At 33.3% G+C, this 17,760-nt stretch overlaps 1 protein-coding gene across 1 annotated transcript in view; it reads right to left on the reverse strand.

Moving 5' to 3' along the window:
- Positions 1–340: 340 nt before the first annotated feature.
- Positions 341–17,760, reverse strand: part of LOC121410701 (protein disulfide-isomerase A5-like) — a 34,988-nt gene continuing 17,568 nt past the window's right edge. Inside the window, exons 6-24 of the mRNA XM_041602950.1 lie at positions 17,047–17,139; positions 16,097–16,157; positions 15,216–15,283; positions 13,863–13,954; positions 12,801–12,869; positions 12,232–12,368; positions 11,844–11,911; positions 11,450–11,544; positions 10,977–11,042; positions 10,167–10,306; positions 9,128–9,198; positions 8,513–8,641; positions 7,146–7,338; positions 5,927–5,994; positions 5,178–5,259; positions 4,417–4,429; positions 3,812–3,880; positions 3,254–3,501; positions 341–2,787 (exon numbers count right to left, since the gene is read on the reverse strand). Coding sequence (XP_041458884.1) covers positions 2,579–2,787; positions 3,254–3,501; positions 3,812–3,880; positions 4,417–4,429; positions 5,178–5,259; positions 5,927–5,994; positions 7,146–7,338; positions 8,513–8,641; positions 9,128–9,198; positions 10,167–10,306; positions 10,977–11,042; positions 11,450–11,544; positions 11,844–11,911; positions 12,232–12,368; positions 12,801–12,869; positions 13,863–13,954; positions 15,216–15,283; positions 16,097–16,157; positions 17,047–17,139 — 1,971 coding nt within the window. The 3' untranslated portion in view covers positions 341–2,578. The remainder of the gene's footprint in view (positions 2,788–3,253; positions 3,502–3,811; positions 3,881–4,416; positions 4,430–5,177; positions 5,260–5,926; positions 5,995–7,145; positions 7,339–8,512; positions 8,642–9,127; positions 9,199–10,166; positions 10,307–10,976; positions 11,043–11,449; positions 11,545–11,843; positions 11,912–12,231; positions 12,369–12,800; positions 12,870–13,862; positions 13,955–15,215; positions 15,284–16,096; positions 16,158–17,046; positions 17,140–17,760) is intronic.

Here is a 17,760-nt window from a genome sequence, read left to right on the forward strand (position 1 = left end):
CGTTGATTCAACCCACAGCCTCTTGAAACCCACCTATCCATGTTTATTTATAACAGGACCTTGTAACATAAAATAAACAATCACTTGTAAAATTAAGTGTAATTGTACAACACCTACTTAGCTTGTACACAAGCAAAGGGAGGCTGAATGTCAAACAATTGTACGGTTGCACATGTATCGTCCATTATGTACCGTTGCACGGTCTGACATCACAATATGATTTAATTCACTGCGCTGAGTAAATAATTACAAGTGCAATACGCATAGGGCTGGCTATTGAAGTGCGCATTGCTGCTGCAGCTCAGATGGGCGTTTGCAGGATTTTTCTTTTGGCTCTCATTTATCTTTCACATTTTTCTAAACCTAGGAAAAATTGATTATTGTTCATATTTTTTGCTAACATTTGAGGTGTTGTACAACACGAATAGTGAATATTCTCATTCATGTAATGGTGCAACATTTCACAATCAGTAAAAGAAAGATACACTCTATCTTTCTTTCAAATTACACAAAATATCGCACCATTGCACTGATGCCTATTCGCTATTTGTAGGCTATACTGTAAGTCTATGACAAACCATGTAAAAAAGTTACAATCGATTGTCAATATTAAGCATTATCTCTATAAGTTACACATCCAAGAAATTAAATAATTTAGAAGTAAACAATTCTGATTAACAGACACAACTTACGGGTATGCATTTGGTTCCACATGTGATATTTATGCAACAGAGTTACTTTCTGTAAACTGTTCTTTGTGTGCGTAGTTCTCTATTGAATGGATAATGCTCCTCGCAAAAAGATAATGACAAAAATATTGAAAATGCAGACTACAACCTGTTGGAGCACACTTCTGCACAGTAAATATATTCATAAACAAAAAACAACAGTCCAGAAGAGAGATAAGAACAATGATTTTGTTTTACTACAAATGCTAGACTAAACCTATATGATTCCAAATAAACCTATCAAACTTCATTAGCCAAAACCATTTTCCCATTTTACCTAACTTGTGACCAATAGTGAAAACAAGAATGACAAATGAAATAGGAGATTACAGGTCAATATGTAATGAACTTCAAGAAAAAAAAGTCATATTAATTCAAAATAAAGACTTGAAGGTCTATAAGGAAATAGATTCTATCAGAAAAATATGAAGATATACACTAAAAAACAAATATAAAACACTAACTGGTTGTTGGTAGCCTGTCATAGTAAACCTTTTATGTAGTTTTGTCTACATTCAAATTTGAGGATTTATTGCTTCTATAATACCCTTGTTTCCTCATCCACATGACAACATACATGAATAAAATAATTTAATTCCCTGTTATTTCATGACAAAAAAAATCTTTGTTGATTCTTTTAACAAAATCAAGTAAGCAGAGATGTGGTCTGATGCAAGAATTGACTGAATAAAGAATTTTTCAAGAATTAAGGATTGGCAGTTTTATTGGCTATCAATTGTGGTAATGAACTTTCCCAATAATAGGACCTAGTAATTAATCCCTCTGATTAATTAACAAGTCAAATTTTTCTTACACTTGATACAACTCAATAGGCTGATGGCCTCATGTCTGTCTGATGTATCACCCCAAGAACAGTTACTGGCCAGATTTGTATCATTGCAAATTATTACTAGTTCACTGGTTTTAATAAAATAAACTCAATGTTTACCTGACTCTACAAAATGTGTATCAAAATGAATGTATTGAGTAATGTGTGTTCACTTGATCAACAAGAATCTACTATTCAATACTCTGGTATTCATCATGTGAATGATGCATGTGTGAGAATGATGAAGATGGGGCAAAGGCACTTCAAAGTATACTACAAACAGTTGTTGTGGTCCAGATATTGTAGTGGATTATAAAATACTATCCCTCTACACCTTTTTTTATTTTTTTTTATAAAACACATACCTTTCATGTTTGATAAACAGTAGACAAGTAGACAAATGTATTCGATTTTATACTGACATCCACAAAAGGGCCAATCCCTACCACCAAGAGTGAGGTACCATAGCTTGGGCCTTAGCATCTTTTCACCATCATCAGGATTCAATAGCATATTAGACATACCGGTGGTGATTGGGCATGTCTTAAAGGTAGGTGGGAAAGCTGATTGTTGAACTTTTGTAAAGTACCCAACTCATCTGAGAAGCATCAAACATATGAATCCCATATTCAGAGTCTGAATAATACCAACTCATGACAGTGGGATGCAATACTTTGATGAAAGCAAAAAATCAACTGGTGTGTATAGAGCAGAATGTCAAGTTATGAATGATTGTCAGAATGACAAGAATATGAATTGGTGTAACTGGTGATAGAGAATCCCAATTGGCTTACCATATTCCAGTTCTTTATGAATTATTTCATAACTTTACATGGCTTTATGAAAGAATACATTTGTCAACTGTGCTGTGACATAAAGCTCAGCAACTGATCATAGGGCTGATTTGATTGATTGCATTGACTTATGTGTATGATCAATCTTTAAATTCAGCTACATAATCAATTACTAAGCTTTATCAGGTCCCTGGTCTACTGGATATCATAAACTTACTCTGACTCTATCATAGTTCAATCTTCTCTTTTAAATTTTCACTATCCGATGCAGTATCCTGTTTTAATGTTTCTTCCGTTGCGTCTTCTTGTTGAGTTAATTGCATGTACGCTTCAAAGTCCTCTGTCATTCTACCGCCTGTGTACTTTTCTACAAACTCACCATTGCTGTAGAGATTGAAGGTGGGGAATCCCCTGACCTCGTATTCTTCACAGAGACCTAAGATAAGGACAGAGGAAAATAGTCACAGATAAAGAGACATATAGACATACATATACAGAGAAAGAGATTGACAAGAGAAAGAGGGGGGATCATAAAAAAATCTGAAATTTCACAAAACACAAATTTCCTTTTCCTAGTTTTTTCTCATTCCTAAAAAGTTTGAAATTCTAAAACTATTTTAACAAATTTTCAATTGACAAGTGGAAAGGCAGTGTGGTCATGAGACAAATGATTAACTAGGCTCATGAAAGTATCCAAATTGTTTTAATTCAAATGATTTTTTTATACACAAAAATAAATACTTTTCTTGACTGCCCTGTCAAAATTCATTCTCTGATTTCCAACCAACCAAGGTATCTGGATTATTCAACATGGATTTTTAGTTCTGTGGGCTATGATAAAACAGTTTAATGAAATGAGGCCCTGACCCAGACATGGACAAAAGAGTCAGAATTCAACTCACCTTTTTCAACAGTACAATCAACAGCAGCTAGCTTCCTGCCTGGTACATCTTTGAAGATCTCTGCAGCCTGTTGGAAGCTAGGCTTGGCCTTTTTACAATGACCACACCATGGTGCATAAAACATTGTCAATACATGGGTGTTCTCCTGAATGAAAGGACCAAAGGTCTGACTGGTCAGATGATTGACCGCACTGGGGATGTCACTCCAAGCTGGCTCAGGGGGTGGAGGAGGTGGCACACTGGCTGGGCTGAAGAAACCAAGGAAAGGTATGAAATTCAATTTCTGCCTCTCACAATCTTTTCTTACTTCTATTGTTTAATATCAATCACATAAGTCTCATTTGTCAAGGTCAAAGGTATTCACAAGTGCCAGCATATTTGACTGAGGCAAGTTTGACCTTTTTTAAATAACACTTAAAATGTAGCAATGTTCACTTCTATATCATACATTAGCATAATGAATCACCTTGCACTGCTTACAAGATATTTATCATTTGCAGAACACCTGTACAAAACACTCACACATCTAGTGAATAAATCAACAACATCATTACTTACTCTTTGATAAATTCAAGAAGTGCTTCTGCTGTTCTGGCTCCAGAATAGGCAATGTCTTCTTTTCCATTTCTATAAGTACATACAGAAGCCCAAAAATATCAGTAAGAAATAATGATACAAAATCAATAAATGGCAGCATAATAAAGACCATTAATTAACCATGCCGATGTTAATATATTTCCCATAAATGATTAGAAAACTTTTATTCGAGATCTTTAGTGGAACAATGAGGTTTTCATCCTAAGCACTGGGGACACCAACCACATATTTTTTCTACAAATTACCAATACTCTTAAAGATCTACTCCAACAGTTTGATTGCAGATCTCTGCAATCTACTCCAACACTTACTTTTGTATAAATCAAGAGTTAAGTTGACAACTGAGAGAAATATTAATCAATTTCAATATTTCCTGCATGCTTTACAAGATACTGTAAGCAAAACCACATATTTTCTGCACTGACATGAAGAGTAATTACTTGATTTGAGGTAGCAACTTTACAATTCTATGGCTGTCACATGAAATACATCTTTATCTCAAATGGACCCATCTAGAACGATAACAAGTAGTAAAAAGATTGACATTTCTTGTCTACCATACTTACTTGAAGTATTTCACTGATGATGGCCAACATTGAACCAGGACATGACGTGATCAAGAAGAAAAAAAAACATTTGTATTAAGTGGGTGATAAAAAGGAACAAAACAAAAACAATGAATAATAAAGAAAAGTATGAAAGCGAGATATTCAAATCACATTCTCTGGTGTGCACAGCTAAAGGCTTCGAGTATGAAGTTAATAATGGTTTGGCGATTTTCAAATTTTGTAAAAGATTGTTAAAAAATCTGTTAAAATTACTTTGTAATGTCTTGAATGATTAAAGATGAGGCTTCATCTCTTCTGTTACACTTGGTAAAAATTTTCCTAAAGAAACAGTATAGGGGGTTATACACTTATTACAGAATACAGATTATTCTTGAAACAGGAGTGGAGAGAGAAAATGTTGAAGTATGAAAGTCTACATATGAACAAAAATAACTGAAGGCATGCAGCAATGAGCTTCAAGTTCTTTGGACTATCAATACGGTAATCATGTTTTTCATATTTGCAGGATTTTCTGCATTTATTGAAATAATATACAAAACAAATTAACAATGCTTGAGACATAATCATAATATAGCATAAAGTACATAACCAAGTGACAATCTTAAATGTAGTGACTGAAGACATGAATACATTAAAAAATATATATATAATCAGTATATTTGCCTTTTCATAATCAGTAGTAATAAAATATACCCATGACTTGTTATGATACCAGGAATAATAAAGACAAAAGCAGATGCTTTATGTTATTCACTCACATGTTGGGAATCCTTTAATTTCAAATTTTGATGATGTCATTACAGCAACAGTTGCATCAACAGCTGCAAATTTGCCTGATATCTGTTTAAAAAGGAATAAAAGTTAAGATTCATATTTTTTCATTCAGTGCATACAAAGAATAAAAACAAACACGATAGATTGTCTAACTAAACTGTTTAGCCTTCATGACATAGTCATACTATCATTTCAGCTGCTTTTATTTTAACTACTCATTTCATAGGAAAATCAAGGTCAATATCAAACATGTGGGATGAGTCCTGTCATCGATGGTTGTTATTCTTTGCATCCAGTGTCTCAATAACAGACCCTGCAAGTGCTGTTCTCCTCCCCAAAACTAAAAATTCTCCCAGTCAGTGAAAATTTTGATGAAACTTTTTAATAAGTAATTTGTGTTTTTGGTTGTACTTTTTACAGGTAATTGCATGCTTTGGGGGAATGAGGATGATAATTTTCTGGAAATTATTTTCAGGGAGGGGGGGGGGTGTTTTCTACTGCAGAGCTATATGCAGTACTTATCAACCCAAGCAGAAATAGTCAACTGACTTTAAAGAAACATTTCATAGCTGACAATTGCTAAATATCCTTTCAATCTTTTTCAACAAACTCATTCATAGAAAAAAGTTTCAGACTAAAAAAACCATGACTGCATTTTATGATTACATGATTGACTTCAACAGAAATTATGTGTCAATCTTTAAAAGACATTGATGATTGTTTAAGGACCTACTTTTTGCTCTCGAGCTAATGTTGCTGCCTCTGCAAATGCTGGTTTCATCCTTTTACAATGTCCACACCCTAAGAATCATGACACAAATTTAGATGGACAAATTTTAACTTACACTCATAAATTCATTTAAAACTTTGAGATGTACATGTATTAAGATCTATTAAAACTGGGACCAACTTGACAACACTGTACCCTTTATTGTTTTGTTTTTTTTACATCAATAGAAGAGTGTCCAACATGGCCATAAAGCAGATCAATATTACAAAATAAAATAAGAATCGGTAGGCAAAAATCATTCAGAACATGCAAGATGCGTAAGGATTTAGGAATAAATAAATGCAACAACAACAAAACAATGTAGGGAATCCATCCATGCTTCCCCTTTTCTTTCACTTCTTAAATTTTTTTTTTACATCTCAACCCTAATTCTCCCGGGGGGGGGCCATAATGCCCCCCCTCAACAATTTTCGCGATATATCTGCTGCGCGAAATTTTTTCACCTCGCAGCTCACTGACTTTTTACATTCAAGTCTCGCGCAAATTTTGAGACCAAAGTTGTGACGCCCGGGTACGCAGTTACGACATTACGCAACATTATGCAAGTGCATGTCAGACCCCAAATTGCTCATAAACGTGATTTCATGTACAAATCCAATGCAAATTGCGTATTTAGCCAAAATTCATAAATGTATCATTATTTCTACTTTTACTGATTAAACTTAATTAATTTTGCCTTGTTTATGATCAGAATTATGTCTGGAACAATTTCCATTGAAAAAACAATAAAAAACAAAAAGTAAAAAAACAAAGAAATACATAAGAAATTCATAAAACAATAAAATACATAAGAAATTTATTTCCAAACCAAAGTTTTTTTGAATTACGATTGTTAAGAATGCTACAAAGAAAATTTTTACCAAAAATTAGCATTCTAGGAGCTTTATTTAGTGAATTAGAGCAAAAAGTATGATTTATGCATAAATTAGCATAATTAATTCATATAAAATAAAATCTCATTATTTTGGAAAATTTTACCATACAGCCTTGTAGATTACATCGCACACTACCAGCGTGCAAATTTTTGCGTCGCTCGCGCGATCGGCGGCTGAGATCTTAAGGGGGGGCCATAATGGCCCCCCCCCCGGAATGACAAGAATCAAAATACCCCGGGGGATTAAGGGTTTTTAATGAATGTTACAGAACACACTCCTCTACTTACATGGGGCAAAGAACATGACCAAAACTGAGGGGTTTGAAGCAATGAAGCTCATAAAAGAGACATCATCAAGCTGGAAGACATTCTCTCCTCCATCAAGCTCTGCCCAGAAGTCTTCTGGTGGAGGGGGTGGAGGCTGGGAAGGGGCAGCACCAGGGCTCAGCTGATTCTCCATGAAGCGGATGAAGTCTGCTTCCTGCAATAAATGGACAGGCATATGAAATCATAGGAATCATACCAAAAAAAAAGAGGAAAATTGGAAAATTGCAATGGCTCGGTGGTAGAGAAAGTCTTGTAGCCAGGAAGCCATTCTTAATAGTTCTACTAACAGGGTGTTACAACAAAATATTGTGATTAATTGCAAATTTACAAGTGATAGATTGATTTTAAATAAAGCAAATCAATTTATTCTTGTTGATGTAAGAAGCAGACTAGTGACCAATAGTCAATTTGCAATTAATTGCAAGACTTATGAATGGTTTTGGGACCTAAAATTGATTTACAATTGATTGCAAGTTTCTTGTATCACCCCCTTAATTGATAAAGACTCAATTACAGAATATGGTTCTATGGTTGAAAACATTGAATGAGGAAAGTGAGTTGAATCTATCAAATTGTGAAATAATGACTTCACAAGATTTTAGATTGAACTTCACCTGCCCTACTTTTGTTTCTATCTCCCCATTCATCCAATGTAGATTGCATTCCTCCTTGTTTACTGATAGGGAATGAAATCAACTAGATATTTCTTGTAGGTTTCTTATCTCCTGTAATATACAAGAGTCCATTGTTTCATACACCTGTTTGTGTATATTTCATACTTGAGTAATGTACACCAAAGGTATTTCCTGTAATGTACAACCAACCCTTTGTCAGTGAATGAACTCCAATGACTGTAGCCCCTCCCCCACCCCAAACTAGGTTGAGTTTAATGTTACTAAAACAGAGTCAGTATTTGGTATCACATTCAAATACTTTAATATAAAAAAAATAGCATGAAAAGGATCAGTTTCATGATTAAAAATTACTTCATATCATTTACATATTATTTCCTTTCCTTTCCAAGAAAATCACATAAATTTAAGAAGTTTCAAATATGGTTCCAAAGACAATTCATCAAAATTGTAATATTTTACCTCTTCTTCTTGATTGAATAGCTCTATTTTTCTTTCACTTTGCAATTTTAAAACAAAAGTTCTTTCTGAATAGAGAAAGTGCACAAGACAACACCATGAAAGAGATCCCAAACTGTACCTATTACATACATTTTCTTTCTCAGTACCATATCCTATAATTCAAAGACGCATGTTTCCCAAGCCCATCAAGCTTGTAAAACAAGTTTCATGAACCAAGGTGTAGGTGTTTCTTACCTCCCTTCCACTTGAATATTCTTGTATTAACTTTCCATAGCTGAAATATTTGATTGTAGGGTATCCTGATACATCATATGCTGTACATGAATCTTTGTGCTCAGTGCAGTCTATTGCAGCAAAGGAAACCTGGTTAGACAAAAACAAAAAATGAATTAGATTTCCAGCCAAATATATTGATTGCTATATTCCTTCATTTATTAAACCCATCCATAATGAATGCAAAAAAATATATCTACATATACATGTATATCAGTAAAATACACTATATTTCCATACATACACAATTAGTGTCAGGAAAATTTAGTCCGTAATGTGGATTGATAATAGCTTGCCATAGTACCAGACATTAGGAGCTAATTTAGCTTTTGCCCCCTGTAGTGATTTTCTTTTTTCCCTTGGTACAATTTTTTCAAAGATATGCCGCTATCATTACATACACTTTTGTATACTAAAAATGCAAAAATAATATTCAACATAAAATTCAGGTGCCATATTACTATTCAGATCTACAGACTCTTTTTTCTTGGATATATGATACAAATTCAAATCATCTCAAAGCATATAATTCTGACACTGAAAGACCAACATGTTGACTTGAACAGAAATACTTACTTTGTTTTCTTCCTTAAAATTTTCAGCTGCTGCCATAAATTCTGGTTTTGCTCTCTTACAATGGCCACACCCTGGAACATGACAGATGACAATCAACATGTGACCACGAGGGGAAAAAACAAAAAACAAACAAGGCTAAAATTTGAGTGCTGCTATGGACGATTTATCCAATAAGATTAAAATTTTGAAAATATGATTACTAAAAAAAAAAGAATGAATGAATCCTTCAACCTTTGGTGTTATAGGAGACACATTATGTCTGACAATTATCATCAAGTTTCTTTGAATTTAAGTCCATCTTTTACGAACTGGTACATTATTGAATTTAAATTGCATAGTTCTGTAAACAGTTAACAATATCTATGATGAGAAAATCTATCTTCATTTATATCTATCATAATAATAATCTGAACAGGTGGTTGGTCTAAACTCTGTTATATGACCAAAGATACATGTAGTTCGAACCATCGTCACGAAATTGGGCAAAAATGCGATGAATCCTGAATCTGACATCACAAGCCAGTAAAGGTACCCTGAGCCATATATAGTTCAAAAACTAATTACGACTTGATGGGCAAGGCTTAAATCAAACGCAAGGCAGTTTGTCAATGTTCGTAACGCAGTAATCAATCATGGTAATTTATCAAATTTTATTAATGATTTCTCATGGGATTCCTCACTGTTATTCATTCAATTACATTTCCTATCCGTTGTATTTAATCCAATGCCAAATATACACCAAATATATACGGCCTTCGATCAGGGGTTTGGTGAAACCCTAGTCCCCTCAGTGTCGCGAATGTGACTATTTTCCCCGAGTTGCATCCTGGCATCAATCTGGGAACCACAAATCCAACCATCTCTTCTTGCAGCTGTACATATTTGTTCAATAAACATCAAATCATCATGAGTTTGATATTCTGATAACATTTTCAGTCTCAAGATTTGAAGTTTATATAAACTAGATATGACCATGCAATAAACTACTTTCACTCCAAAAAAAAATCCTACATGAAGGTTGAGCTACTCGATAACTTACATGGTGCATAAAACATTACTAAGGTATGCTTCTTTTTCTTGGTGAAAGTTTTGAAGTTATCATCAGTAAGATGGTCCACTTCTGATTCCATGTCACTCCAAGAAGGTTCAGGGGGTGGAGGTGGAGGAGGCTCCTTAGGACTGAAACAAAATATACAAGAAATAAGGAGAAGTATTGAAGCATGAAGAAACAAGGAACAAGATTGAAGCATGAAGAAATTGAATTTCAAATGTGCTAAAATAATTAGTGAAATCCACCACAAAATGCACTCCTTAATGCTGAATGTAGACAACAACACTTCAATATTTGGTGAACCAAGAGAAACAAACTTTATTGAACGTCATATTTCATCACCTGACATCACAATTAGATATCTTAAAATGGCAGAAGTTGTACACTTTGAAAATATATAAATTTTCGGGTGGGATTCACTAACTGTTGAGCCCCACTGTATGTTTGGCCATTAGAAGTCTTTATGTAAAATTTGGTAGCAAGAATACTCTGCTAATCAGCAAAGAATCCTTCTCAATATGATTCAGGGTTTGTAAGGAATCGACAAGAAAATTAGAGTGCTATTTTCAACAGGGCCCTTATAAAACATGTAAGATACAATCTATTGTATGATAAAGCAAAAATTAAATCTGCAGTCAAACCACATTCCAAAGTTGCAATCAACTGTTAATATTAACAGCCGGCCTATCTATTTATGTTATATAGGACCATAATAACCCAACATTTGATTGGTTATTTGAATTATTTGAATGTATACATTGAGATTGAAACTAAAATCAACCGAGAGCAAAAACTTACTTTTTTAAATGTTCAACAAATTTGTCTGCTGTCCTTTCATTAAAGTCCCATGCATGTTCTCCATTCCTGCAAGATAAAATCAAATGGTACACAAACACGAGAAGTAAAATTACATTCAGCACGCTGTAAAACCTTCAAGACATTAACATGCATTGAGAGGATATCCAATCCTTCATTGCGCAATAAAACAGCACATTATCATTATATTTCAAACCATGATGTAATTCTATGTGCATGCATAAATATATTAACTCACAAATCCTTTTTACATCCCACTCTCACTGCTAAAAACCAACTTATTCAAAAGCTAAGCATCAAATATGGAAAACTGAAGTTTGAACAAATTGCATTTACATGCTAATTTATCGTTGTTGAAAAGTTCAAGATTCTTGTACAAATCACGAAAAAATATGTACAAAATACTCTATCACCAAACAGTGCATGTAGGATATTTGAAAATATTTCACACTTACTGGAAATATTTAAGCGTTGGGAATCCTTTGACTTCAAATCTTTCTGCCAAAGTTCTAGCTTTTGTTGCATCAACAGCAGCAAGCACTCCCTCAAACTATAAAAGAAGAAAATACATGTAATGCTAATTTGGAGGCAAATTAGTAGACAAAATCTTGTATGCTTCAGAAGTTAAGAAGCATTGTCCATTACGTGACAGTGCCAACATACCTAAACTGAAACAGTTTCCCTGATCCTTATATGGAATATCATTGTCTCATAAAGACATGAGTATATATTGCGAATCCTATTCATTTTAAGAATAAAACCTTAAAACAATTAATTATTTACTGATATGATGTAATAATATTTTTTTTATCAAGAAGTTACTGAGATATGTCAAGAGTACAATCTTACCCCATCCTCTTTGAGTTCTGCAGCTGCATCTACATATTCAGGCTTCATCTTCTTGCAGTGACCACACCCTTTGAATAAATGAGACAGAAATATATGGAAGGTTAAGGTAATGATAGATGAAACTCTGAAATCTCTCTCCTTCACCTCTTTCAATCTGTGAACAATACTACCATCATCCATTTTCTATGTCTCCACTCTTTTTAACTCTCGACTATAATCCCATTTCACACACAGAACTATCATCACAATCATCACCATCCTCCTACTCCTCATCGTCAACATCACCATGATCATTACTACCACCGCTGTCACCAACACCAATGATACAACAATTGCAAACACCATCTTTCTCTTCCTTGTCATCCTCCTCATTCTATGTCGTACTCACATGGCGCATAAAACATGACCATAACCGAGTCATGGCTGGAAATGTACTCATCAAAAGTATTGTCTTCTAAATGAACAACATCATTTTCTTCATCACTCCATTCTGCTTCCTTCTCTGGCTCTTTGGGTGGCTGAGGGCTGATAAACACAAAATAACAAGTTATACAAAATATTTCAAACAAAGAAAAAAATACATTACTAAATTATTCAATCTTCTTAAGTTCTTCTATGTGGGTTTGTATCCAAACTTTATTGTACTCAAAGAGATTGCTTCAAATAAAACTAACTGACAAAATACTCTGATATCATATTTATTTTGTGTCATTCTACAATCACAAACTAATGTCAAATAAAAGAGACACGTTTCCAAATCTTCAGAACACCATAACCTGCACATTTATTTTCTTGCACAGATTAATAAGGTGTAGTAGTGAAAACAACCAGTGGCCTTTCAGTCAATCTTAGTATTTGTCAAACATCCTGAGGTAAAAATAATACATAACACAATCCTAGGTAATAATTACATCAAGTTACATTGGCATAAACAGTATGTGAGCTGTCAAAACTTACTCCTCCATCCAATCAATAATTCCTTGTCTTGTTCTCTCACCACCATAATCAAACTTCTTTTTTCCTTTTCTGGTAGAAAGAGAGAGAAAAAAAAGAGAAATGGTGAAGAAGGAATAAGAGTTGAATGATGTACAGAATAATACCAAGCAAGACTATTACAATCTATGTATATTTACAACAATAAGCACTCACATTCTAGAAACATGTAATTTGTAAATACCTTTCTTGTGCAATAATTAGGGAATATTGGATGGCATTGAGTGCGATGCGTAGAAAGATTGTATGAGCTGAAGAACAATATTGGAATCTAATATTGTTCCTCAGCGAGGAACAATATTTCTACGCATCCTACGATAATTGGTCATCCAATATTGTTATTATTATTTAGATACCTCCACAAAGCTAAACATATATTTAAAAAAAAAGGGTTTTACATATCATTTTATGTCAATCCTGTAAATCATGAGCATGGTGACTGAGTATTGTCATTTTTAAAAAAAGAAATCTCAGTAAAAATGCGCTAGCGTATAGTGCAAATGCATTTTAATTCAATAAATTGACGCAATCTTGTTCCATTGCCACTCCTACTGCCAACTAACATGCAATACCATTGTGAGGAAACAATTACTTCATGCGCACAATCATTTATTATCCAATGATAATCTTGTGGGTGGGGCAAAATATTCATTTAATAAAATATTGGATGGTTTTCATAGGCATACACATTAAATCAGTTTTAATATTTTGTCTCTTTGAAAAAACCTAGCAAGACGTCAAAAAATATCTGCGCCTCTAAAACCCTACAACTAAATACTAATCATGAATATTGAATGAAACTGGAAAGGTAAAGAATAAACATCTGTCAATTTGAAATATAAACTTTTTTGTTAATATCTTAAATATACAGGTTGAATATCTCTGCACATTCTTTGTATAATAATCATATTTGAATAAGTACTTTAAATTTACATTAGAAGTTAGTCAAGCCTTGTATCATAACACCCCAGACTTCCATGGAGACAAAGACATGATTACTCAAATCAAATTTTGTATCATGCTTACTCAAAATATAATATTGTTGGGAATCCTGTAATGTTATAAGCCTGTCTAGTAGCCATGTTTTCTGGTCTGTCCACATCCATGCCAGCTAACACCTTGTAGATTGAGAAAAAAGATCAAATAAAATAGTGAAAATAAAACTAGGAAACGACAAACTAATATTAGAAATGAATACATGTATATCCCGCAATATAAACATGGACTACCACAACTTTTTAATAATTGCATCCAAATGAAAGTTGGATATGAAAGAGGAACTTAAATATGAATATTGTTGTAATGGGGAAAAAACAAAACATGGAATTATGCAACCTTTCAATAATGTCATGCAAATGAAAGTTTGATATGAAAGAGGAACTTTCATACAAATACTGTAATGGGAACAAGACAAAACATGGACTAACACAACTTTTTCATAATATCATGCAAATGAAAGTTGGATACGAAAGAGGAACTTTAATTTGAATACTGTAATTGGGAAAAGATAAATTAATATTGAACAATTACTTTACAATATTAATAATTTCTATATATCACATTTCAAAGTGACAATCAATATCTCAATAAAAATGTTTTAATAATGTTTCATAAAGGAAGTTCTATGCACTATTGTTTTACAATAGAGTGAGCCTGACAAGGAAGGCATCTTTAAACTCACAAACACCATTTGACTAATTCTTCCAACCAACCAAATTTTTTTAACCCTTAAAGTTAGATGAAAGAAATATTTAATTTTTTTTATATTTGAGTCAGGTATTTTCATTGAAGATAAGATAATTACATGTAAGTTTATCAAAGGGAAATGCAACTGTCAAGTTGTTATAAGGGAAGTAGAAATACATCATGTATACAAGCAACATATCATGAAAGTTCATTGTTCAAATAATGCACCATCAGATGATTGAGTTTTTATGATTTTTAAAGTTTAATTTTGGTTCATGTCAAATATGTGTGAACTTTGAATTCCATACTGTTGTTTTCTAAACGAACAAAGCTTATGTGCACCAATTCATTAAAAATACATGTAGCACTAGAAATATTATTTCATTGACCATGTTATGAAGATATTACAAATCAGTCCACATGAACTCACAAATTCTGAAATGTATGGAATTGAAAGTACCCAAAAGCTTTTGTTTTATGTAGAAAATGTAAGTTGAACTGTAAAGACATCCTTTTCAAGAGTAGCATTCCCATAACTAATGCAAAACACAAATAAATAAAAAAACAGGTTCTGATTTTCATAAAAAGTTTCTTGGTATGATTTTGCTAATTTTGTGCTTTTATTAGAACTGTACTTCAGGACTGACTCTCAAGTCCTTTAATAAAAAAAGTGAAATGAGACATTTATCTTACTGCTTCTCCTTTTAGCTCAGTGGCTGCTCCTGCAAATTCAGGCTTCATTCGTTTGCAATGACCACACCCTAGTAAAAACAATACAACATTGGAGGGGGTGGTAGTACCCTATCTCACACACACATAAACAATTAATACAATAACATTCAGTCAAAACAAGGTCATTTCAATAGTGATAAATGTCTTGGATAGCACATGTGGCATTTTTTGTGAGTGATGTTGGAGTGTGATGACAAACAACAAATTAAGAAAATACACACATGATAAACAATTTGAATATCTCCTAAGGATTACCAGTGACATTCATTGATATAATACAGAACAAAAATATTTGAGAGGTTATCAAATTCACCATCTCCTCATACCCAATCAATTAATACATTTTCACTTTTGAATATTTCATGAAACCACAATGCCAAACAAAAAACAAATGTCCTCTTTATGCTATTCGTTTAAATAGCCCTTTTCAAATGGAAGTTCTTCCTTGGATAACTACATGAGAAAATAAGGTGTTCTTTTGTGAGGGTAGCACCATTTAGAACAAAAATATTATCCATCTAGTTTCAATGTACAACTTTCTTATTCAACATTTCAGAAAGATCTACAATTGTGCTCGAAAGTTTAACAGTAAACCCCACCACAAATGCATATTATCATGCGGAGCATTGAATGTAGACAACAATACTACAATGTTCGGGAAACCCAGAGAAACAAACTTCATTGAATGAAATTTTATTATCACCTGACTTCACAGTTACATATCTAAAACATGGCAGAACTTGATGAACTTTAAATATGTTCATTTTCTGGTGGGGTTCACTAATTTTTGAGCCCCACTGTACATGACTGAATATGAAGAAATCTCAGATATGATTACTTACATGGTGCATAAAACATTGTCAACAATGGTCTTTTCTCCTTGCTTAACAACTTTTCAAATTCCTGAAATAGAATCATAGAAATCAGAAGTAAAAAGAAAATAGAAACTTCAAAGATTCTTTGGAGTTACAATGTCTAAAACCAAATACATGCACACCCTGTATATATATATATATAAAGAAACTGAATTTACAAACACTGTAGTAAAGCCAATCTAGGCTTTGGTATATGTTCAATATGGTGAATCATTTAACATTAATTATTAATTAAACTTAAAGGACAAGTCCACCCCAACAAAAACTTGATTTGAAAAAAAAAGAGAAAAATGAGTGTAAAAACTGTTCCACTTTTACTTCTAATTCTTTTTAAAATTGAATTTTACCCTCTCTCTTACCTCACGAGACATAAATTCATCTTCCTTTAAATATGCATTTTGAACAATCCAAGCTTGAGTAATCATTTTACACCAAAAATTACAAATGTACACATTTGACTGGGATCCTACTTAAGCAATGAAATCGCAATTAAAATCGCAAAATAGCTCCACTAAATTATGTTTTCACATTATCTGCAACAATATAGTTTCAGGGCATACACATTCACAAACAAAATGATAATTTGGATTGGTGACCATCACTTTGGGAGTACTTACTAAAACTCCAGAGAGCCTTCAATGAATTAACGTATTGCATTTTCTGAATGAAATACAAGAAAAACTTAGCGATGCCCTAATAATCCATTCAATGTGTCTAACGTAAGATGAGTTTAATTATAGACTAAATCCCACCAAATTAAATATGTGATAATTTAGAACTCTATCAAATATCTCACTTAAAAAAAATCAACTTAAACCAAGTCTTTTGACTAGCTACTGAATTTCAATATCATAGGTCTGGTACAGGAAATACAGAACTCCTGCATGCAATGGGTTGATTTTGTTTTAAAAGTTTACCTTTGTACTCTCAATATGAACAACATCTTCAGAATCTGGCTCTTCTTCCCATGGTATATCTCCCTCTGGATCTCTAAGGAAATTTATTAAAGACTGTTTGCCATCAAAGAAAGAAAGGAAAATGAAATCCATAATTTATTGTTCGAAATAGACATGAAATACTCCGAAAACTTGCTTTGCCCAATTGATCGTGGGCCCGGCAGCCATCGTGCAGCGCCAGATCGACGAGGCTCTATCCCTTTAATTGTTGAACGCCAAACAGGGTAGCAGCAACTCACATCTTTTAACGTCTTTTGGTCTGACGCGGCCGGGGTTTGAACCCCCGACCTCCCGGTTGTGAGACGGACGCTCTACCAACTGAGCCAACACACCGGTTACTATATACTATGTAAATATTATTAGACGTTTTATTCACTGATTATCTTGGTAGATCTTGCACAAGAAAAAAGCATAATGAACCAAATAAAAAAAGCAGCAGGGGTTTATGGTAGGCTACATGTATTACATATCCATGAAATTCACTGCTGTATAAATTGCACTTAATTTACCACGTAGACTGAAAAGTGTCCTATTATAATGCGCGCCATTGTCACATTGTGCCTAATTGATGCCTTTTACCATGATTAACTACGCTATTTTATTCATGAATCCACTGTTTAACAAGTGGACTCATGAATAAAATAGGGTACTTAACCATGGCAACAGGCATCAATT

The sequence above is a fragment of the Lytechinus variegatus genome, chromosome 3 (assembly GCF_018143015.1).
Source record: "Lytechinus variegatus isolate NC3 chromosome 3, Lvar_3.0, whole genome shotgun sequence".
Taxonomy (NCBI): Eukaryota; Metazoa; Echinodermata; class Echinoidea; order Temnopleuroida; family Toxopneustidae; genus Lytechinus; species Lytechinus variegatus.